The sequence below is a fragment of the Hetaerina americana genome, unplaced genomic scaffold, assembly GCF_022747635.1.
Source record: "Hetaerina americana unplaced genomic scaffold, ioHetAmer1.1.p SCAF_2, whole genome shotgun sequence".
Lineage (NCBI taxonomy): Eukaryota > Metazoa > Arthropoda > Insecta > Odonata > Calopterygidae > Hetaerina > Hetaerina americana.
The window spans coordinates 86020229-86046107 of NW_027286763.1; the positions used below are offsets into that span (position 1 = coordinate 86020229).

Genomic DNA, 25879 nt, shown 5'->3' on the forward strand with positions numbered 1-25879 from the left:
GCAAACGATTAGTTGGAAACATAATATAATTTAAAGTTGTAGAAAATATCCCGCGCGGAAGACCGAGACACAAATACAGAGGACGAATAAAGGACGTAATACGAAAATACTACTAGGGGTGATAAAGATCGACATAATAATGATGATGATGACTGATAGAGAACGACTAGTTACCTTCTCTCCGTAATAGACTAAAAGTCGTTGGGAGCTCTTCAAAAAGCATGTTAAATAATAAGGCCTCTTTGTGTCGTATCATGGGCAACAAATACATGTACACGCAAACTGAGTCGAAAAAAAATTAGTACCTCAGTGGTGTTTTGATAAAAATATCCTGCGCTCAATGATACATTCAGCGCCCAATCCGTCAGCTGAGTAAGATACTCCAAAAAACTGTGTGAGATGCCGCGACAGCAACTTTTAACGGAGTCATCCACCACGAAATCTGCATTACAATCCAACAACTTCAAAGTGTAAAAATTATTCGCCTTGACCGGGATCCCGATCATGACCGGACCCCTCTCACTGGAGGAAAATAATGATTTATCCATAAAACTTTATGGCATCACTCTTAGGTAGAGTAAGCAGGACCGAATGGGCGTGGAGTCTACCTAATTCAAGGGGCCCTATCTTTAAACAGCATCACTCTATCCAGAAATTTAATATAGAGAAGTCTATTTCTCATGGAGGCAATATTAATTATAACTTATTGTACGTATGTTTCAACACACGAGTGGATCTACAGGTAGAGTCGGAGTCTTAGCCCTAAGATAATTTGAATCAAATTGAAAATAAATAGAATTTATTCGTCAGAAAATGTTTTGAGTATCTATTTTACCCCGAGCGTAAAATTTCCTTTTGCAGGGTGTGTCGCTGTCTTTAAGTTAGTGGGCTTAAATCCAACTTTAACATGATTTTGAAATTTCTTTTTAGAAACAAGAGAGATAAAATCATTTCGGTCCATTAATGAAAATCACTCTCATCTAAGGGTTTTCTAGATCCGCTACTGTTCTAACTTATAGTAAAATTTCCATGGAGTAGACGCGGGTCCCACGAATTTAGCTATGTATATAAATCAGTACTTCAGGGTGCTGTAAATAAATTAACCATTTTTTACCGCTTATCAAGCCATCTCTCTGTCAATCTATAGGATAGTTCCACCTCTGAAATGACGTTAAGAGGTGCGTAAAATATTTGAACGTCAGCCGATAGCTTAAGAAATGTTATGTAGTCGCGGAAATTTTCAGAAACTGCGGAATATGAAGAGAAGGTTGAGGAACCTTCTGCTGGTCTAGTGAGTCATTAAATGCTGTCTTTGGATAAAAACCTAATGTTGATAAACAAATCCTTGTTAATCTTTGAATGAAAGTTTCAAAATACCAGCGAGTTAATGAAATATTTTACAAGTTATTCACCCACGACTGATGGTACAGGTTCATCATGAGCATTGTGGTTTCCAATCTAATTGAATACCCTTGATTGCGGTTCTAAAAGTTAATTTAATGCGACGTTCCAAGAAAACTAGGTTAGCTATCCCTGAGTAAAATACTGTAATATCCCACAAATGTTCATGCTAAAATTATCAGTTAAAATCTTTTATCTCAGGGCCATTTAATAGGACAGTGGCGGGCCCGTATTTTTAACAGTTTATGGTACATCGCTAGTGGATAAAAATAGACATTGGGACGCTATTGTATGAAAACTGGTTGACCAGATACCCATATCTCTCGGTACCACTATCTATAATGGTTCCTAAATGTTTTTAGTTTTATTTAGCACCTTCCGAGTCACCAGTGGAGAATAAAGCAGGGGTGAATCCTTGGAGTTATACAGAATAATCCTCATCTTGAGATCTTTGAATGTTACTACTATGGACGGAATATTAATTTACCTTATTTATTTATTAGTTAACCGCACAAACTTTTCGAAATGTAGCATCAAAATATAGTTCTTTGAGCAATAAAACCGGGCATCAAAACATTTAGAGAAGGATCAATGATAGCAATTTATATCGAGAATAGGAATGCCGTAATTCTTAACTGCCCAATTTGGTTTGACCAGCAAGAATAAATATTGCTCAATTTATAGATTTACAATTTTTAATTAATTTTTTATAAACTATATTTTAATGCTTAAAGAGATTTAATCCTAATTTCTATAACCTCGAATAAAGTATTCACTTTTGTGGTGCATAACTGAGGCAATTTCGTTAAAATCTGGCAATATATAATGCCTGTCATGATTTAAACCCATTTATAAATCAAATTATCCGAATAAATTTAAATACCAGATACGACCCTCAATCAATAGAGCGTTTAATTCGGACGCAATCAATTCCCTGTGGACCTCAAAAGTTTCTTTCTGCATAAATTAAATTGGCTGTTTAGAAAGGATTTGTCTAACTTCCCGATGAAACAGCGACGCTTTATCATTCTTTTTGGCAGTAAATGTGCGATTGTTTGATGATCCCGTCGCACTTAATGAGGAATAAATAGTATCCAATTTGGAATTCCAAAATCTACGTCAGCCTAATCAGAAAAACTCGAAAATAAATGATATTTTTGTTTATTATTCGACAAAGCCAAACGAGACCTAATGATTTGAAACGTTGCGTGATTTTTTTTTACTTACTCAGGATAGGTTAATGCAGAATCATGCATTTTAGAGACTAGAACCGATGACGGCTTATTTATTCGCTTATGGCTATTTATTTTTATTATATGAATAAAATGAATCCAATTTATAGATGTTACGAAAAATAAATATTTTTAAGACTAGGTGAACGTGAAAAAATAATTATAGACCAATTATATTCAAAGAATCGATTAAAACATCATTTTCAAACTATTTAGTTGTGTTTTTTTTAAATTTACAATTATAGTATAATATTCATTGTATACAATATACAAAGAATTAAGACGGTCAATGTAACGTACAATTACAGACAATTTTTATCATATACCACAGTGATATGGTATTCATAATATGCAATAGTAGAACACATTAAAAATGTATACATGGAATACTCTCTCTGGTCCTTCTAATCCAATCAGTTCTGGCTTGACAGCAGGGGCCACGTAAACAAAAATGAAAGCTTGAAGTGTATGCAATTATAAGCTACATATATTGTGTCACGATTTGTTCCAAACCCTAATCCATTCTGTATAATAGCCAGTCTTTTATTCTCCCATTCGCAGCATTTACTGACTAATATTCTTTAATCTTTAGGTATTTCATTAAAAATTAGAGGCACAGTAACCTCCAATTTTCTTCTACCTTGATTTGTACAAAAATGTTTTTGTTATATACTTCATATTGTCCCTAAATGTTAATTCATTTTTATTTGAATCAGATAGTTAATATTTGTCATAAAAATAGTTTCTTATTATAATGGCATATCTATACAGCATTTCTACTAGCAGAATTTCTAATTTTTGAAAGATATTTTTCTTCTATCTAGTATAGTTGTATTTTTTGATCTAGCCTTAGACATTTACTCTAGGATTTTTTGCTGTAAATTTTTAAGTATATTAATTTTGGTAGAACCAGTGAATATCCAGATGGTTATACCATATCTTAAAATCATACCATACCATACTTTATACAACATCTTATCTTCTATTCTGTCGTTTAACTGTAGTCTTGGCTCCCATTATGCCATTCTGTGTTTTTAACTCCAGTAGCACTAAAATGTAAGCCAAAGGGAAAATGAAATTTGCTTGGAAAAATCGACGGATTTATCTTTTACATAACTTCCTTCCTTCCACCACCATCTTTCTCGCCTTCCTCACTAAAGCCTTAAATGCCAATTTCCTTTCTTGCATTTCGTGTGTACATGAATACTTTGTACAATTTATATTTGCCAACATTGCCTACGTATCTTTAACTCTTGTGGTCACATAATTTGGGCAATCGCCTTTAAATATTATTAAATGTCTAGATCTATTAGTACCACACCTTTGTTCACATATTTTTAATTTTTTTGTGGAACAAAATTTTAATTCTGATCATATCGCAGTGGGAATGTGTACTTAATATATGTTAGCGAAGTTAATTAATTGGTGAACCAGGAGGTATTAATCCTATCCCGATAAAATGATTTTTCATGAAAATGAAAGTTAATTCGAAAGCAAAAGTTTATTTTAAAATTTTTTTAATTTGTAATAGTTATACTTTATATTTCTCATGGAGGGAACCCTTTCTCGTAGGAGATAATTGTCCCTTTTGATTCGTTGCAATTTCGCCACTGCTTTTCTGTTTCGTGTTCTGATTAATAATGTTGTAAAAGAAGTTCTATTTTTATTTTTGAGAATTTAAATAATGGTGCCTAAATAATATGAACGAAATACAAGCAACTGCGGTGTTGATATAACCTAGTATTTTTGTTCTTTTTTTGATTGCTAGATCTTTCTGCTAACAGTGATTCCCCTTCTCCGCATAAGTGACACCATAATTGCGTAGTTTGAGTTTTGCGTAGTTTGACATAGCGTAGTATGACACATTGCGTACGTAGTATGACATGTTGCGTAGTATGACAGAAGTTTTTTGTGACTATTAGTCTTTCATATACGGGACGAAACCGCGGCTTTTCCCGTATTGTGCATGCCTGGTGTGAATTCAGTGCCACATGCCATGGCTTTTGATTGAAGGATGTCACTTCGATGAAACTGAATTGGGAATATCAGCATTAAAAAGACGACAAAGGTTGAAAGCTGTGCATATGTGATTTGTTTGCCGCGACAGCCAAAGATCATTTCAGAGACAAAATTATACTGAGTTCTTACAGTATATTAAATAAAATTATTAATTTTTAGAATATGAGTGACTCCCCCACCGGATCTGTCTTTCTCTTCTGCCGAGTTTTGTTTTTTGATCCTACGAATTGACGAGTTGTTATATCATTCACGCGATAGTCTCAGCCAACTCAAGTTCCTTAATAGCATGCAGTAAGTACAACAATTTTCAAAAGAATTCACTGTATTCATATTTCTCCACACTCTCCCTTCGCCTCTTGAATCATATATTAATTCGCATTCGCAGGTAAATGGGAGCTGGGATGGGTGATGTGCGACATCTGGGTGTCGCTGGACGTCCTCCTCTGCACAGCCTCCATCCTCAGCCTCTGCGCCATCAGCGTTGACCGCTACCTGGCCGTCACTCAACCCCTCAACTACTCCCGCAGAAGGCGTTCCAAAAGGCTGGCCCTCGGCATGATCTTCGCCGTTTGGCTCGCCGCTGCGGCCATCACCTGTCCGCCAATCTTCGGCTGGTCAGTTCTATTTTCTTTTTTTTTACTTCAAAGGTTCAGTCATTGTATATAACCGAATATCTTCGTGCCTCCCACGGTGCGATCAATAGCATTCGTCACGGGATATTGCAATTTCAGACATTGATGCCCAATTATGAATGCGTGTGACTGCCTGGGCAGGACTTTGGTGGCTCCTGTTACTGGGAAGTGGGGTAGACTTGCAATTGTATTACAGAAAATATTTAGATCCATGTTAATTTATGACATATGATGGTTTTGAGGTTAATTTTATAAATTTAAGACCAACTATTTTTAATTCCATGATTGGAGTTATCTGAAAATTTACATATTTGCAAATTGAAATAAAAATACAAAATCCATAACCGTTATTTTAACTTTTATGCTTGGAGAATGGAATTGATTTACAGAATGAAAAATCTAATTAGAGGAGTCCCAAGTTAAAAAAATAAATTTTACACATATCTTGCACGATATGTATACGACGTACGTATAAAAAGAATCGGGAACATTTGTTTCCTGACGTGACTGTACGTCGGACTGCTCAGGCTCGGTGGTAAAGGGTCTGACTTTAAATTCGCACCAAGCGCCAATCGCCTGCGAGCGTTTGTTTAGGCTATATCGTTTTTTAGAGGCCCCCTTTCGAGTGACTTGGTGCAAGCGCTAAATGTAGCAAACTATTGAACAGCTGTACGCCCTCAAAATGTTTTATTGGACTGGGAAAATCTGGTACGGAGACGTTGGGAATGATTCTTCAAGTGTTCAAGAATATACGTAAGCATGTCTGAATACAGACCGTCGGTTAAGTGTGCGCATGATTGTAGATCATAATGGCATTAATTAGATGACAGTACACACCATTATCACTGAAAAATTGGCTGTGCGAGAAATCTGCGCTAAACTCGTCCCAAAGGTCTTGAGGGACGACCAAAAGCAGAGTAGAGTGTGTGCTTGCGAAGATCTTCTGCAACACGTTGAAGAAGACTCCGACTTTTTGGATAACGTAACCACGGGAGACGAATATTGTATATTCGAATACGACCCGGAAACAAAGCGGCAAAGTTCCGAACGGCACACTTCGGCATCACCTCGTCAAAAAGGCTCGAATGAGCAAATACAAAGTGAAAGCCATGCTCATCGTGTTCTTCGACGCCAAGAGGGTGGTCCACTAAGAATTTATAACTGAGGGGCAGACAGTGAATGGTGCTTTTTACCTAAAAGTGCTAAAAATACTGAAGGTAAGAGTCAACTTATACGATATGTTTACATTATTTATTCGAATTTCAAAAATATGTAAATGATTTTGAAATGCATCGAGGGGAAAATTCGAAAAACTATGTTGACGATGGCTAAACAGAAATTTTGCCTTCAAAAGGAACCCCGCGTGTTATATTGACTGCTTCAGTGCACAGGGGAGCAGTTTTGATATTTACATCGACAATCAATGAGCAGAAATTGTCGCTTCCGAAGCGACCCCGCGAGTTGTGTCGGCGTTTCTCATTCCCATATGTCTTATATCCACCATCGTCACCACGGAGTGTCGAATGTTACCCCAACCGTCCACGCAGTTCGTGAGAGGATCTGTCGACCCGAAAAATTTCACCAATGCAAATGCACTTATGGTTGTTTTCGTGATAAATAGCGTTTTCGGCTTTCTTAGTGCACTCCATTTCCCAGTCTTTAGCCCTCAGGGATATTCTTAAAGTTCTGTTGGCCTATATGGGACATTCCCGTTACGATATCCATATGTGCTTTTGTATAACTCGTGCCATGGCCCTAATGTGCGCAATAAACACCCCAATAAATCAATTCATTCGAAACACTTGGATAAGAATGTTCTTATGCAACTCAGGCCAATGATCTGAGCGCGTTAAAAAAACAAAAGTAGCCATTTATCATTAAAAAAACACAAGTTGCTATTTATCATAAAAACAAAAGTTGCTATCTATCATAAAAAACAGTATTCACGACATCATAATTTAAAGGAAATTTTAATCGCCAAATTAGTTCACGATATGTGTGGAGGGAAAAAATAATAGTCGACACTGATGCGATGGTGGTTAATACGAGATACACACTATCCATGTATGGAAATCACTGACTGCTATGTAATAAGTATATTTGTATTGTCACTTCAACATTTGAATGGTATAGACTCAAATATCTTAATAAGTAAAATAGTTTGTCCATGTATAATGCCAGTCTCACGATCCACATCAAATGAGCAGTTCTGTGTGAGCTATCGGGTAACAACGGGTCTCGTGCATCTCATTTCTAAACGATAAGGTAATATTCTTCGATGATTTAATACGATTATTCTCGTATATGCAGAATCTGAAAACCACAGAAGTATCGTTATAATAATAGTAAATAAATTTAGTTATAACACCCTATTCTGTGAGCTTAAATTATATTCATATTAATATTGATTTCTAAAATTAAAATTGCACGTTTTCAAATATTTAACCATGAAATCCATTATTTGAACTATACTAAGATTGAAGGACATAAAAGTATGCAACTTAAAAGGCCCAGGACATTTGGCGGAGATAAAAGACAAATGAAGTGGTAAAATTAAAGATTTATAATGATTAACTTAAAAGTTAGATATTAGCTACTGCAATTAAATTTTTATTCATGAGTAAAATATATTTTTAAGTTATAGTGTGAAAAACAGAAATTAAGAACTCTTATGAAAAAAATGTCTGACCCACTAAAAAATTAACGGAGTTCGATTAAAAAAAATTGAATTTACATCTTGTTTCTGCTGAACTTAAAGTGTGCTTAAAATCATACCATTTTTTTATATGTTATAATTTTTATAATGACTATCTGGCCGTATATTGCATATGCATTGCCATAGTGTTTTGTACTGTACCTTTTCTTTTATTATATATATATATATATATATATATATATATATATATATATATATATATATATGATTTTACCATTATTTTTTTCTTTTTTATAGAGCTTTATATGTCCTCTAATTATTATTGTTATGTGCTCAATGAAGGGTTGAATGGAAGAATGGACCTTATGGTCTCAATTTTGCCCGAATAAAGACATTTATTATGCATATAAATTCTCTATAAATATAACCCTCTATAAATTCTCTATAATTATGATATATAAATATCTATATTGCTAGGTAAGTAGTAATATTATTATTCTCAGAATCGAAAAAACATTGGAGTATGAAGTACAGAAGAAAGATCTCCATGGATGAAATTGAAAAGGTGGAATAGATTGCCTAAACCATGGCCAAGCCATAAACCAAGTTCAGATTTTTTTCAAACCGAAAAGGGACGAAGTAAATGTATGTGTATATGAACCTTAGTGGTAAGTGCGTCGCCAAATCAAAGGCTACCGTCATGTTTTCCTCCGATTAAATTACCGTCAGTTAACTTGTTAAATATGATATAATGACGTAATTCACATATTTATTTTTGAGCACTTAGCAACCAAAATATCACGAACATCTTCATGTATACTTAAAAGTGACTACTAGTTGAATACTTCTGAAACGCACTGACAGGTTAATCAACATAGGTGTATTTCCCACTCACCACATTTATGGTGAAATGGAAATATTATCTTACCTTATCTCCGTAATCTCATTATCAATATAAGGCTTTATATCTCCTTATCTTTGGAATTAGAATAATAATATTGTTCATCTCTAATAATAAGCAATGATATGCGTCTGTGAACGATTGTTTTTGTTTCGTTATCGAACGATTTAACAAATTTTAATCCTTAAATTTTGCAGTATTTCCCGCGGTACTCTTTACCGTGTCCTCCTTCCACAGGTCACCTCGACGTTGGTACGTGAGCACACTCATTAATTTCTTTCTCCAACTTTATATCCCCACCCCCTCCCACTACCAAGGTATGAACCGGACCGGCACATCGGAAAGACTTGCAATTACAACCAGGACAAGGGGTATGTCGTCTTCTCGGCCATGGGCTCCTTCTTCATACCCCTGGCAGTGATGCTCTACGTGTACGCGAGGATCTCCTGCGTCATTGCCCAGCGGCACGACCACCTCGCCTCGCTCGACGGCAACTCACGGGTGAGGATCTGAGGGAAGGGGACGTCGATCGGTGGGGGTGATGGTGGTCGACCCCGCCGTTCCTCGGGTTCAGCAAAGGGGAGAGACTTGTGGTGATGGAATGGAGGTGAAGAAGACCCCAGGCTCGAACCCAGCTCTCTCCCCTTATCTATCGCTTGCGCGTAGTGGCCACTCATTCAACTCATCCCTCCCTCCCTCTCTTCCTGTCAGGCGTTCCTTTTTTTGTTTGTTAACTGACCGGCTTTACCAGATCAAACGAAAGGGGTATTAGTAGTTCTCTCGAGTTGAAATTAATGATCTCATGCTGAACTTGCTGTAAATTCATGATCACTTAATGTTTAAAATATGTATTTTTTAATTGTAATTCATATAGGTAAAGCAAAACTCGGCCCATAGATGATGCCATAAGGTGATGTCACCTATTCGTCAGCAATGTAAATACCCGAGTAGATTACTGTGAAAATATGCATGGTTTACATATTAAGGTTAAACTATTTTGAATAACGTGTAAATCCATTTTTGGTAAATAATAGGCACTTTGGCATTATAGATAGTTTTTATTTCTTGGATAGATTTCGATATCAGCATTAAAAATGCGACCAATAGATCGGAAAAGTAAATATTTAGCTACATTTTGCCGATATACACTAAAATATGTAAAGGTTATTTTAGTATTAATACTATTCCTATTGATTTTGAATTCATCCTTGATGTTGACGCTTTATCAACATTCATCGAAAAAGTAACAATGGTGTAGAAGATTATGATTCGCATAATTACCATCAATGAATAAAACCTAAACTAGATGTACTAAAATGCATTAAGGATCCGACAGATTTTTTTTTAGGTCCCTTGGGTAACGGAAGCCATATTAAACTGCAACAAAAAATTGTGGAAGTGTATCGGTCGATAGCACAGCAACATCAATGTCCTCAGAGTGTGATGCACCAACATTTTTTGTGCTTTCGCGGAGCATACGAGTGCTGACGATGCGCCACATATGGGCTTCTTCATAACTTTTTCTAAAAAAAGATTCACTGTATGGAAATACACCAATTTAAATTTCGTCAACTCCTGTTTTTGTACCCATAATATAAAACTTTCGACTTTTTTCGATGAATCCGGTAGAAAAAAGTCATTGATTGCTTTATCCAACCAAATTTATGAAATAATCAAAGAAATAGGTACTGTCGCGATTCCCATTCTATGGAAATAATTGTTTGATTTTTCATAGGTCATTTCCACCATTTGATTGTGATTACTTCAAGGTATTATTGTACTAATTTTCATATAATATCGGATATCGGTCGTATAATACAGCAAATTTAGTATAACTGCCTAAAATTAAAAAAAAAAGCCTCACGGCGAATTTCTGAATTTCGGCTTTCGGTCAATTTCCCAAATTTTTCCATGTACCTGGAGTCAATATATGAAAGCTTCAAATCATTAACAAGTCCTCGAAAAAACAGCTTTCAGTGAATTACAAAGCATTCCAAATTCAACTCCTCCTTGATCATTAATATATTCACGGCCCCTGGAAACATTTATTTTTAACATCAGGCTTTGAATCCAAGGGATTTAAAGGCGATGCGCAATATTTTGAGAAAGGAACGGTCGACTATCTCTTCCATCTTGACAAACCCTATCTCCCTTAAAAAGTGGCCACTCTAGCACTCCTTCTTTTCTAAAATTTGATAACTTTTCTAGTCGGCACTGCTTGTTAGGGTGTTCTGCAATTCCACCCTTAAAACTCAAGAGTCCACCATCCACTTTTCCTGTGCGTGTGCATTGTGATTTCATATTTTACCTGATCGCCAATACGAAAATGTGTGTTTGGAGAACGAAGATTCAAATGCAACCATCCAATGTGCAAATGTGTGTGTATGTGTGTGTGTGAGAGAGAGAGAGACACTAAATTCAGCCTTGGTCATTCTTTTCGGTGCTAGAATTACATTATTTATTTATTTTTCTTAATTCAGAAGAGACCAATGCTACAAGTTTTCCATGGATTTTGTGCTCATTGGACTCAAAGGGCTCTCTTTCTTCAAGTTTACGCATATTTATAGTCTTTCTTTTTAATATTCACTCTGCTGTCTTTCCTATGAACAGCCCCACGCGTCAGATGGGATGATCAGGCCGGATCCTGTGCGCCATCCGTATTTCTCCATCCATGTCATAGAGGTTCGTCTACCATTATGATACTCTCAAATGTGTGTGACGATCAAATAGTAGAATCCGGAATGATAGATGTATAGATAAACTCTCAAGGAAAACATCATCACGGGGGTTATTTGGCATAACACAGTGTTTAAAGATGTCCCGTTGTGTCCAGGTAAATACAAATAATGTGTCCGAAGTCAAAGTTGAGAATTTTGCGAATTCGAGAAATCCGCGGAGAATTGACCGCCGTGATGTCCACGATAGTTTTATTTCTTCCTGTTCAATACGTTGTATGTCTATAGTGTCGGTCTTTTAAATAAGTCTTTTAGGTGAGGTTGAAAAAAGATGGTTTAAGGAAGTTTAGAGTGGCATGGAAAAGCACGTTGATGTTATATTTAAGTATTTCTCCACGGATTCGTTTTTGAATTTTCACTCAATGGGTATGTATCTGGTGGACCATTTGCTATTGATTTCACAATTGACCGCTCTTTGGCTGGAGCACATCGAGTGGAAGGAGCTGATGGGAAAATTTGAGCAAGGAGTTGCAGATGTGAAAAGCGTCATTATTTTAATTTTATTTCGATCTCGGGAAACCTTCAATCAATCGGTAAACAGTTTATATGGACATTTTAAACGGGCGCACAAGCAGGATTTTCAAATTACAACCCTGAAAATGAAAGATGAGACGTCAAATTTCAATGTGATAGTAAATTGTAATGCTCAAGGGGAGTCACTTTTCTGTCTTTTTCCTCTCGTTGGTCTAATTTTAATACCAGTAGACCAGTCGTAATACATTATCCAACAATGTTCTTTTTTTCAATCAACAATATTTAAATGGCATCATGTCCATTTTTAGTTTCATATATTTTAATAGCCTGGAAATTTTTTAATAGTTCATATAAAATGAGTAGCAAGGATTCTTACTAGGAGGGTACGGGAATAATATGAATTCAATATATATTATTACATGGTTGAACGTGGCTGCCGAAATTTAGTCTTAATTGCTCATTAAATTTCCTCAATAAAGCTCATTACCCGGTGATTATGTGTGCGTATGAATATGTATGAATTTTTCATATATTTAAACTTTCATAAGGTTATGTATCAATATATACATAAACTTTTCTCCTCTGACATATTAATTTCCAGTATCAATAGCAAGATATAACAAAATAATAATGATCTTTGCATGTATGTTTTAAATACATCAAGAAAGTGGGTTTAATTATGTATATTCTCTGGGAGTGGGAAAGCTGAATTAAACATTTAAATTGAAGGGAACGAACTAGAGCAGGTGAAGCAGTTCTTTTGTTTGCTGGGGCATTAACTGTTTTATAGGAAAAGGGGCATTGTAATGGGTAACTTAAGGAGAAGAATTGTGTCAGCAAAAGAGGACTTTGCGGAAAAAAGATGAGGTCACGGGCATACTAAATAAAAATATGAATAAAAGATTACTAAAAACTTAGATATGGAGCCTACTGCTTTATTAACATGAGGCTTGGTACTTGAGGCAAGAATGTAAGCGTAGATTAGAGGGCTTTGAGACGTGGATATGACGAAGAACGAAGAACATAAGTTGAGCAGAAAGGAAGAAAAACACGGAGGTTTTAAATATGGAGGACGGAGATAGGAAGTTACAGGAAGGAAATAAAAAAAGTAGGGAAAATGGATGGAGGAAATGTTGAAAGGTGATGGTATGTTGAAGGCCGTGGTCGAAGGGAGAATGTTTGGTAAGCGGGATAGAAGAAGGAAGAGAGTAAGCTTTTTAGACAGCGTGAGTACAGGCAGAAGCTACCAGGAAATGAAGAAAGATATAGAATTAAATAGTTGTTAGGGACCATCCGAAACGTACCTTTAAGTAGATAGAACACCTTGAATTAATATTGCTTAAATAACGCGCATTCAATTCAATGCAATATGAGAGCGAATTTGTTTTCACCCCTTGGGTGCCCTATCCTGTTGTCACTAGAGATACTCCTTTGATCTCGTTTCTACACAACATCATATACCAGAAATAGCGCATGCTGTAATGACTTTGCCTGCTTTTGTGCATGCAAATTTAGGAAGGGCAATAAATACTCTTTCATTGTGTTTCTTGGGCATGGAAAAATTTTGGGATCAACGAAGTTCCGAGGGAGACATTTCGGATGAAGTTGGAAGAAACACCGCAATTGTTTTGTACGGTCGCATGCAGAACTAATCATACATCTGGGCGTTTCACGCATTTTCTTCCGATTGAACCGTTTTAGATCGGCGCGATTCGGAAAATAAAGTTTTGTTTACAGAAAGGTAGGAGCAAATTCCCACTTGGATCGGAGCTGATCACTAAGTAGATTCTCGGGCCATTACCCCACTACTACGCGGAAGGTAAAGATTTTGCCAGGAACGATTTTCGGAATTAATGGAACGAAGAACTGATTGATTGAAAGGCAATTCGTTTATAGAGAAAGCATGAATACGGGTTACGGATATTTTTAGTCTTAAGGCGCCTTTAAGAGAAGAGAATGGAGAAGGATCAACAGATGGTGGATTTGCGAATGGCTTCAATTATGCAGGATTGGAATGGAATTTTGGCTACTCTAACCTGGCATACGATGTAATCGGAGCGATCCACAAACTGTGTGACGGCATATGTCTTTAATTAATGCTAAAGTTAGCAAATGAACTTGCTTAATAATGAAAGGGGCCAACGGATATACACCGGATTAACGTAAGATTTAGCTAAGAATATTTTATGCGTTCGTAGAGAAGCCAAAAAGGAAATTATATCTATCTACGTGAATTTATCCATGTAGTTAAAGATTAGTGAGGTGCATTGTATCGAAAACTTAATCCCATTAGCAGATAAACAAAGAGAGCAGAATGTGACCATCCTAAAATAGTAGAGGGTTATGAAAATACGAAAGTTTTTTTAAATCAAAGCCTATGGTTTGCTAAATTTGATTAAAAAATGTAAACTAGACAACATTGATTAGCCTCGGAAAAATCAACAACTGTAGGAAGTAAATTGGGTTTGCAAATACGGAAAGCGATCAGTAGAGAAAGGAAAAAGTAGAATTTGTGGAATAATAAAGGACAAAAAGGTGTTTCATATTAGAAAAAACAATCCCTATATTATATATATATATATATATATATATATATATATATATATATATATATATATATATATCCAACATAGAACGCTCTACGGCGATTTACAAATATATAAAAAACACTGATAGATTTTTAAACCATAGAAACACAAAGAAAGGACACTCACATATGCAGTTTTGACTTTTCAACGGCAAGACCGCCATCATCAGAATCCGATGATCTATCATCAAATTCTGATGATGATGGTCGTGTCGTCGAAACGTCAAAACTGCATATATGAGTGTCCTTTCATTGTGTTTCTATGTTTTAAATTCTATTTCCAGTAATCGTTTGTGAATATCATCAGTTATCCTTTATTTAAGGTTTTCAGACCATGCTAAACATTTATTTATATATTTATCAGCCTTATGGGAAAAAATTTTAAAAAACTGAAGAAGTAAATAGAGAAAAAATACTACATGAAACATATAGCACTTTACATGTTTGGTGTTTTTATTTTTATTATCAGTAGTCTACCGAGATAGGGTAGGTTTCTGTTGATCCTTGACACTACGCACAACTATACTCATGAGCCCTAGCTTTTACCTCCCTTTATTCCTTCAAAAATTCCTATTCTTTTCCCCCCTCCACCTCAATTCCCCATCATTCTTCCCTCTATACCACACATCCTCAGCATCCCATTTCCCCTCATTGCCCCTCTTTCCGCTTTTGCTGCCTTTTTGTTTTTATTTACCACTTCCACATCTCAAGAACATTCAGTCTAAGCTTATCCTCTTGCCTTTATGATCGTTACAGAGAGTGTAAAACCTAATTCTAAAACCGCAAACTTCCAATTATTATGTCAAAATCCATGTTTTCTTGATAGTTAACGGTTACTGAAACGAACAGCTGCGAATTCGATTGAATGTTGTTTTTAAATAGATGCGAATGAAGCTCGCATTCCAGGATCAGTGACCTGTTAAGTATGACATCTGCATTCCTCGTGAAAGCGGAAAACGGTGGGGTCAGATGATGATGGCTCGAAAAATTTGTTTGAAGAATTCGAACGAATATATTTGAAGTATTTCAAAGAAATGGTTTTGTGTAATGGCTCCGAATTTGGCTCCGTCCGAGTAGGTGACAGCGTTTCAGGTTTTCCACAGGCTTCCAGTATTCCATCATTGCTTTTCCAGCATTGTTTAATCATGTATTAGTGCAAAAACTAAAGCAAACGGCTGGGGAATGCTTCTGTGTAATACGCATGTTGATGTCGATAGGGGGCCATGCGCATAGACAATGCCAAAATATTTTGCATCAATGCTACCTTGATACCTTGCTGAGCTTCCAATGTGTGGTGGTTAAAAGAACTGAATATGCTTTCATGCTATTTTAAATAGCAAAATTGGCCGCATTAAAGCAGGAAGTACTAATGAAATAATAAAATGCATGAGTATGAGTGTATGCATGGACAATAAATGTACCTAAGGACTAAACCTTTCGAGAGTATTAATTTTTAGCGTCAACCTTTAATGTGAAAGAAACTTGTCAACAATTCAATGTCAACTCTTTGACCCGTTTCCACCTTTTTTTCCTTTCTCAGCGTTCCAACAAAGGCAGTCAGGAGGAGTCGGAGCAAGATCGGCCTTCCTCGGAATGCGAAGATCCAAGTCAGAGGTAAAAGGGATGAAATAAAAATCACCTTCAATGAATAGGGAGGCGCCCTTTGCTATGAAAGGACATCTTCCTAGACCTGATATCCAGAGATATCTTTAAGTAAACTTATAAACTGATGAGCAAAATCTTAAGCTACAAAGTATGCGGCATTGTTTCTCCCCAAATGTGTGACCATTAATACACTCGACATTTAATTTCGTATCTATTCAATAGAATTTCAATAAAAAATACCAATGACGCACTGCTGTATGCATCAGTGAGCTTTAAAGCATAATAACTAATTTGAATGGGTCAAAGAAACATCACCTGTCACATAAATATTCCAGTTAGTTAGCAGTATTTAAAGCATCTCAGAAAAAGTTTCGACATTTAATTATTGAAGGAGATTAAGGGTTACCGTTGATACTAAAGTGACAGATAGTTTGGTAGACTGATTAATTCAATTTTTAATTGATACCGCTACCTCAATTATGACATGAATTGATAATAATATTATGACTCTTATTACAGGTTTATAGGAAGCAGAAAAATTGCCTCCTTTTGGAGATTAAAAAAATAATTTTTTTTATTAAAAAGCGATTGTACGGTCCATAATTTGATTTTTCTCAAAACACACCACACGTTTTAACGCTTTGTTTCATCGTCAAACTGGCGTAAAGCTTTGGAACGAGTAGTAAGGTCAAATGAAATCTAATTAAACGGTCAGTACATTCGTATTTACAATTTTTTTAAATGAAACGAGTCCACGGAATCAAGCCCGACTGACAATTTGAGTGCATACAAATTAAATCTAATTGAAATATAAAACATTGAGGAAATGTATCGAATTAAAGTGCTTTTAGTTTAATTCATATTTTGAGATAGTTTAAGCCCTTTCTTTCGTGGTAATCATTGTAGCTAATAAACACAAAAAACTCTGGAGCAAAACGAGATTGTTTTTTCGTCGAGGTTGCACACGCATAGGGTATATCGTTCGATAGTCGCACCGATCTACAAATGAATTTTAATGAAGCAACTCTCAGTCACTCAGAAGCTAGTCTCACACCTTAATTGTCCCCGCCGTACAAAAAGAGTAAATAGGTGCCCACGTACCAGGAGCCCCAAACTCATTTTCGAGGGCGTTTCGCAGCAAAGCTTGTCGTTATGAAATCCTTGAGTGTTCTCTCAAGTGGTTCTCTTCCAATCGATTGCGAGTCAAGGATTTTTGGGGGGCTCATTTGGCGAACCCAAAAGGTCTTCGAAAGCTGCAAGGATATCACACCACCCCCTCATTTGACCGAGCTCAATATTCTGGAGCGATGGGGATCGGAGAAAGTGGAAGGCGAATGGGAATACGAGAGCCGCGGAGAACGATTCATTTCGCTTAAGTCCGCGCGCAATATGTGGGACTAATGTCGGACTGTGTAAAATGACCCGATGAAAAATAGCGAGGACCACGGGAGACCATTTAAATTAGCATCCATTCAACTCGCGCCGATGAGTCCTTCAGCAACATTAACGATTCTTTTCATCTACTTTCACGAAAATAAAATAAGCAAATAATGGCATTTGCACATCAAATCATGCAATATCCATATTCGTTCTTATTTTGTAATATTTATTTTATGCTAGAAAAAAGTAGTTATTTACGTATATTAACCCCTGTAACCGATTCAAGGTGTACTCGTAAGTGAGAATAAGTACTCACCTGCTATGTTAAGTTAGAATTTCATGTCTCATGATTACTTAAATAGCTTTGTCTGTAGGTCATGCATCATATTTATGACATTTTTTCACAGACTTTACATGTCATCCGTATAGTTTCAATATAATCATTTTAATTTCACTTGAAAATTTCTGTGTTGCCAACATTGTAGAATTAAGCACGTGTTGGAATTCAAGAATCGTGACTTCCATCCGCGTGCATCGTCATCCCACTCGCGACAACCTATTTCAGAGATCAACAGCGAATCAAAAATTGAGAAATGGAATAGAAAGTATCACAGTTAGGAGGGAAATATTTTCGTCAAAGTACAAAGGGGAAAATCTTATTTATTTTGCAAAATACTGACTGGTACACGTTGCTTCGAAACTCATTATACTGGTGGTTAAAACGATTAACTTTAGGAATCTTGACAAAATTCTTCACTAAATGATAAACGTGTATATTACCAAGAGTAAAACTAAATGAAATCGGAGATAATTCTTTTTCCGGCAGAATAATAACCTCATGCTTTTAATTAATCTTATGAAATCAAAATTCGCATTACAAAAAAACTGATGATTTTCGTTAAAAAAAACAGTTACCTTTAAACCTCGTATTTTACTACAGATTTTTAGGATTGCTATTTTTTTAGAGCACAAAAAGGATAAATAAATGTAGGTAATATTGGAAATATAATGTAATAGAGCAAGCTTTTGCGCCAGCAGTATTCTGTCGCCCGAAAGATATTGGTTTCTTTTTGGAGAAACATTGACATAAGTAATCGCTATTATTAATTATTGGAGGACATCAGTGGTATCTATCTTTATCGACGCAGATACAGTGAATCAGTTTGGTTAAAACCTCTCAAATCAAAATTTTATGGTTTAGCCATTAAATTTTTTTGAGCACGTGAATTTACTTTTAAATTACCTGCTTTCACACGTTGGAGCTGAAGTCCAACAAAATCACTCATATTATCTCGTGATAAAGACTATGAGTTATAAGTTTTTTCTAGCACACGCGTTAAAATTTCATTTTTTACAAAATCATCTGGTCTCGAGATTTCCATCATTTGGCATTAACATCCTCCATATTCTTCAAGAACTAGCAATGAGCAGCGTTTTTGAATGACCAAACACATCGGGCAGTTTCATTAAAAAATTAATTCTAATAATTCCTCTTGAAATTCCTCTCTTCAATTCTTTCTATATTTCTGAATGAAAAAAAAACGTGCATTCCACTTTTTCCCCGATTTCTCGCAATTATACGGGTCGACTTCCCCCTTGCTGTGCCCTGACAATAGATTTTTCGTTTTAAGTACTTTTGATTTTAAGTCTGCCTTCTGACCGAAAATTGGATGCATGAAAAGGATTTCCACGTCCACTTGTGAATGTGGAATGCTTTTTGCATTGCGTTTTATGTCTCAAAAATATCCGTTCTGAACTTCAACGATCCTGACGATTGAAATAAACATGCGCTGGACGCTTCGAATAAAATGTGTAGAAAACTAAAAGTAGGACCATCATCGGGGGGGTTTTAAAAATTATTTGAAACCCAATTTGGAAAAGTATGCAAAAGCATTAAATAATCAAATTTAATGGAAACCACTTCACCCTAAAACGAGGGAGAAACTAATATAAACGCGAGTACCAACTAGTTAAAGTGAATCACCTATCAGGTACATTTTGGAGATGCAGAGTTCTTCTGTAATTCAAATACTAAACATATGCATTACAACCTACAATTTAAACAAATTTAACAATTAATAAATGTCGGTGTATAGTAAGAATTAATTTTTGTATGCAAAGTTTAGATAGCGCAATCCCCGAAGTGATATTTTCCAGAGGGGCACTCTTTTTCCGGGAACAATATTTCCCATAATTCTTCATGTCTTATAATTTTTTATCAAACTATTAATTAAAGCAATATGCTAAAATATATTAACTAAAATCTTAAGTGGTAATTTACAGGTAGTCACACGACGTGTATGTGTACGTGAAATTGATTTTCCGGCAAATTGATGCATTTCGCTTTGTTCGTGGCTGATTAACTTATTAAATTATTCTAATTTATTTATTATTTTTATTTTTTATTTTCTTTATACGTGATATTTTTTCTATATGTTTATGCTACCATTTTTTCAAATTTAATGTATAAGTTTTCCTAGTTTTCTCAATATATTCATCACCGTTTCACTGTTATTGAGTACCAACACATAAAACCGTCTCTCAGCAGGTTTTTCACCACTCCACTTTCCCGTGTGGCTGTTTTCCAGCAGGAGGTTTTTTCGTTAAAGATATGTCTACAATCCTTACGTTTTTCTACACAAATGTATCTTTTCGCACTTCACCCAATTATTTTATATAAATTATTGTATTTTATTTATTCATTTTATCGTGTAATTTCCTTGTAATTACTATCAATTTTTTTGTTTGTTTTTTTTTAATTTTAATGATTGTTTACATATTTATTCATGTAAACGACGAGAGGATAGGTGGAAGAAGGAATTATCTGGTCTCTATCTCACCCCAGTAAAGATGTCTTTTTTTATTATTAATTACTATTGGGGGCTACCTCTATCTCTCGGCCAAAGGAGAGTTCCCTTCCACCTCTCTCTTGTGACCTTTTGTCCAAAAATAATTATCATCTGACTCGTTTTCCCCCCAATTACCCCCAAAGCATCGCGGCCACCCCCACGGGACAGTCCTGCCTGATGCTCCATCCGCCACCGGCCGCCAGGGTGCACTACGGCGCCCGGTCACCCACCTCGCCCTCCCTCTCGCTTCCCTCATCGGCGATCAACTCCGGTGGCCCCGGTCGGAGTGGGCAGCACCAGAACCATTGCTCCTGCTACCACTCCAACTCGGGGCGGCAGAGTACTTCGCCGTCGGTGGACTTCCATCTGAGCACATCCGTCTCCAGACAGACCTCGAGGATGAGCTTCCGGAGACCGGACTCGACGGCGGCTGACAGTGCAACGGGTAAGCTCCGTCCGTTTACGGGCATATGACGGAGATGGGAGTACGTCGCGGCGTAAAACGCGGCGGTGCATTACCGCCCAGTACCCTCTCGTATCTACATACACACCTGGATATTCGTTTTCGTTGAGCATGAATAGGTGGTTTCCAAGGATTGTTTTGAGTTGGAGGCTGGTGGCCACGTGGGCTACCGACCGGAGGACCCGGATTCGATTCACGATTAGTACAATTCAATCCTACCCACAAAAGCTTCACTCCAGCTGTGTCTTGTGGGCTACAATGTCTTTCAGGCAAAACGCTGACGGCGCACGGAAAGGAATTGTCCATGAACGTGAACAAATAAAATTAGAGTAGATTTTCGCGCACTTAATCACACAGTAAAATTTCTCGTTATAAATTGTTGAAACTAACTTGCTTATCTGTTAATTTTATTGGAAATAAAACATTATATATATAATTATTATAAGGTAATCTACCGGTAAAGGTAGGTATTTGGATGGACAAACCTACCAAATAAATATTTTGTGACTCCTAGCAAAACACAATCCAGCAACCTACTCTGCCTCAGGTCCCTCTTCATCTCTGAGTACTTCCTTCTTCCCTTTATCCCGTCCAACATCCCTATCCTGTTTCTGCTCTTTCCTCTTTTGCCTAACATTCTCCCCTCTATTGCAGTCTTCAACATCCCACTGCCGATCAATACGCCCTTCATCCATTTCTCCTGCCTCCTTAGTATTTCTCCCAATAAACCCCTCTCTTCGCCCACCATACCATGTACTTCCTCATTTGTTTTCCTCTCCGTCCATGTCATCTTCTCCATCCTTCTATACACCCACATTTCAAAAGCCTCCAGTCTACGTCTATCCTCCTGCTTCAATGACCACTTTTCTACGCCGTACATAGCTACGCTCCATATAAAGGTTTTTATGAGTGTTTTCTTAATATCCTTACTTCAAGTCCCTGTCATCAACTACCTCCTCCTTGTGAAAACCTCTTTACCTAGCGCAATTCTTCTCCTTCCGTCCCTACAACTTTGACCTTGTTGGTCCAAAACACTTCCGAGATACGTAAACTGTCCTAGTTTTTGCCATCCTATTTTAATGTTTAGCTTAGCCTTTTTCTTTCTAGAAAATCACATAACCTGTGTTTTATTAATATTGATCCTCATCCCATCTCTGTAGCACTGAATTTCCAATTCACTCAGCAATGCTTGTAACCCCTTGGCTGACTGACAAACTGAAGCTTGGTCATCAGCAAACCTAACTGATTTTACGATTTCCCCGCCGGCTTTCGTTCCTACCTCCAGTTCTTCCCATGCCTCTTTAATCATTTCCTCCGCATAAACGTTTATACATTTCCTCTATACATATATACGTTGAACAACACCGGTGATAATGGGCAACCCTACCTTACACCTCTTCCTAACACTGCCCATCCGGACCCGTTCCCCACTCCCACCTGAGCAGTCTGAGACATGTGCGGGTTGCAAATTAGCCTCCTGTCCCTCCAATCTATTCCTATTTTCTTCAATATACTCATTAGTTTTTCCCAATTCACTCTATCATACGCTTTTTCGAAATCTACGAAACAGGCAAACACCTCCTGGTTGTGTTCTATATTCCTATCGATTAATAATCTCATTACTGCAATGGCATCACGCGTACCTCTCCCCTTCCTAAACCCAAACTGATCATCCCCTAAGTAATCATTTGCCCTACTCTCTATCCTTTTGTTTATGATCCTGAGAACAACTTTAGCTGCGTGGGATATCAAACTAATTGTCCTATAGTCCTCACATGACGTGGCCTTTACCTTTTTCGGAATAGGAACTAAAACTGATCTCACGAAGTCTTCCGGCCAGATTCCCTCCTCATTAATACTACGGATCAGCCCATATAGCCTCTTCCTCCCACATTTTCCTAAGCATTTTAAAAGTTCCACGGGAATGTTATCTACCCCCACGGCCTTATTTAGTTTCATCTCCCTTAATGCCCTTTCTATCTCATTGTCGAGTATGCCTGGACCTAAGCTATCTTCCTCTACGTCATGTTCCTTTTCTATGTCTAACTTTGATGGTCTGAGTTCTTTACTATACAGTTCTTCTATATATTCCTTCCATCTCTCTTGAATCTTTCCTGCGTCAACTATTTATTATCTTACCCGCCTTAACTCTTACTGTAAGCATAGACCTTCCCTTCTTATTTCCCGATAGTGATTTAACCTTGCTGTATATCGCCCTAATTTCGCCCTTCCTCTACGAACTTTCCATATCCTTGAACTGCGTTTCCACCATGCTTCTTTTGCTTTATTTGTTGCCCGTCTCAATTGTACGCACACACATTCACATGCATGTGTGTGTGCGTGCGTGTGTCCAAGTTCACATAGTGATGCCAATGACACTAATATTTGGAAAAAAGCTGACCCCCTAACCTTGATGATTGAATTCCACACGTCAGGGTATGTTAGATTTGAGCGAAGAATGCTTATTAACGGGTAAGCTCTATCCTCATTAATGTAAACACGTTTTGGTATCCCTGCGGTGTTTAAGGATTGTTCATCCATGACTGAGCAGCAGTTTGATAGAATATGTTCCATCTGCGTTATAGGATATATATGGAGAAAGGAGTGAAACAAATATCATTGGAACAAATATTGATCGGTTAATGAATTGGGACAGGAAGTTGATCCCGGTTGCAAAGCGGGCTAGGAATTTGGTGTCGAGGGATAGGGGGGATTCATGACTTGGCGGTGGAAAAGCCTCTAAAGCCGCTCTGGGTCACGGATTTTTTTGAAATATGTGACTCGGCGAAAGGTCGTTTCTATTTATTTGATGCTCAAAAGGCTTTCGTTGCACACATAGGAAAATCCTGGGATACGTCCAAGGTTTTATTCGTCCACTCCACGAAGACTCGCAGAGTATTTACCGATTTAACCCAAGTATGAGCCGAGACCTTTTATCTAAAACGGTTACACAAGGCATTAGGGATCACCATGTTGAACTCCTGCATGGGGACAGTATTTTTCACACCTATCCTTTATAAATCTTTCCATTGTTATTTTAACTTATTGTTCATTCGAGCTTATGCATATAAATTCGTATTTCTTTGCTCCATGAAAGCGTTCATGGCAAAAGCAAATGTGTCATTTGGTAAGTTAAAGAGAGACGTCAATAGTAACTCTGGAGTTTAAACGCGTGTCTCTAACTTATAGAGTGTTTGGAGTTGCTAAATGGTCCGTGCCATCGAGCGTGCGATCAAATATGTTGGAGGGATTTTTACTAGTTGAAATCTACAATGGCGAAAAAGGAACTTCGTGGGACGATAGCGATGAACGGGAAATAATGCAGGAAATTTATTTTCCCACCGCGTTTAAAGTTTCTTCGACGGCCAAGGTATCCTGATGAATTTTTTACGTACCTAACTATTACTGCTCGTATTATAAATATTGTCCACATTTCATCTGCGTATCCTTTCTCATTGTATCCACACGTGTACTAATTACGCATTATAATATTTGAAACGATCTGTAATGAAAGACGTCCTGCACGCTTGTACATGACTGTTTCCATTGTGTGTCAAGTCGTAAATTGACTGAACCTATCAACAAAAACCCAGACGCTGTGATTTCGTTTTAAGAGTAAGAATCAAATTCGTTTTGCATTCAGTTGTAAAAAGGAACCGTTAGAATTAAGTCATTTCCTAATTACACGCTTACCGAAGTGCACTTTCTCCACAACTAATCCCTTATAATTAATTTGCTTTATGGAGGGCTACTTAAGGGACAGTACATACGCAACTCCAACGGAGTGAATTTTGAGCTGCTGACCAATACGAATTTTCATTTGATGAATAGATACTCTGGTTAATGCCGACCGACACTTGGTTAAGCTCCTCTCCTATCAATATGGTTCCTACTTTTCCCTCTTTGCCAAATTCTTTTCCTATTCCTTCGTTCCCCATTACAAATGCCCTCAATGCAGAACACATTTTTTGTAAGAAGTCACACTCGATTACTTATTACCTAAAAAACTCTAACTTCTTCAGCTAAAACTAATTATTTTGATTGGAAGTGCATTGGATATTTCTACATGTATTTCACCTATAGATAAAGGTCGAGTAGTCACGTGTGTACGGTGTTAATTTTTATGACACCTGCTTCAAATTTAGCATTCGGGGCATACCGTAGGAGTTTGTATTTGAAGAGGTAACATTTGCATTTAAAAAAATCATACATTTCGTTCGAAATTCTCTCAGACGTTCAACGAAAGGAAAAATTCGCATAACTATTTTTATAAAAACCTCTCTATACTCGAATATTTCCCTCAGTACTTAACCACACAATAAATAGTCAATGTACATCGTTCAAATCTAACGCCTATGGAATACTTGAAAATGACAATGTATTGACAGAAAACAAAGCATTAAAAATAGTCTACCATTTTTAATTGTAAGAAAATATTTCCACTTTTAAATTCGTGCTTCCAAAAACAGAGAATTTTGGTAAATAGTACTAACATTATTGATGAATTACAAATGTTATTTAATGGGCAATGACCGCTTGGAGAACTCAAACAAAAAGAATATCATTCAAATAATCTTCATTGCATGTAATCATTTCCTGAAATGTTATTGGTGGCCGCTCTTCCTTTTTGAGGCCATTACAATTCTCATACTACTGTATCGAAGTGCTACTTGCTAAATAAAAGTCATTCTTTTGTTGTAAAAATGGCTGCTATTGCCAACATAGTGAGTTACAGAGAAGCATTAAACGTTAGTCATAGCATAACTGGAGCCCTATTTATGGCTGCTAGGTTTGGTCAATCTGTAACCCGTGTTATTATCAATATTATTATAAATACATTTGCTGCTAGACAGTGTCAGTGGGACACCCTAAATCCCTAACATAACAATCAAATTTGAAACAAATACCAAAATATCAATTAAATAAAAACTAAGTTGCTACATGC

The 25879-nt window shown here is 36.8% G+C and overlaps 1 protein-coding gene across 1 annotated transcript in view; it reads left to right on the forward strand.

The window, feature by feature from the left end:
• The window catches only part of LOC139687556 (probable G-protein coupled receptor No18), a 90234-nt gene that overhangs the window by 57262 nt on the left and 7093 nt on the right, over positions 1 to 25879 (forward strand). The window contains exons 3-7 of the mRNA XM_071584766.1: positions 5038 to 5266; positions 9159 to 9342; positions 11452 to 11523; positions 16178 to 16251; positions 20615 to 20916. Coding sequence (XP_071440867.1) covers positions 5038 to 5266; positions 9159 to 9342; positions 11452 to 11523; positions 16178 to 16251; positions 20615 to 20916 — 861 coding nt within the window. The remainder of the gene's footprint in view (positions 1 to 5037; positions 5267 to 9158; positions 9343 to 11451; positions 11524 to 16177; positions 16252 to 20614; positions 20917 to 25879) is intronic.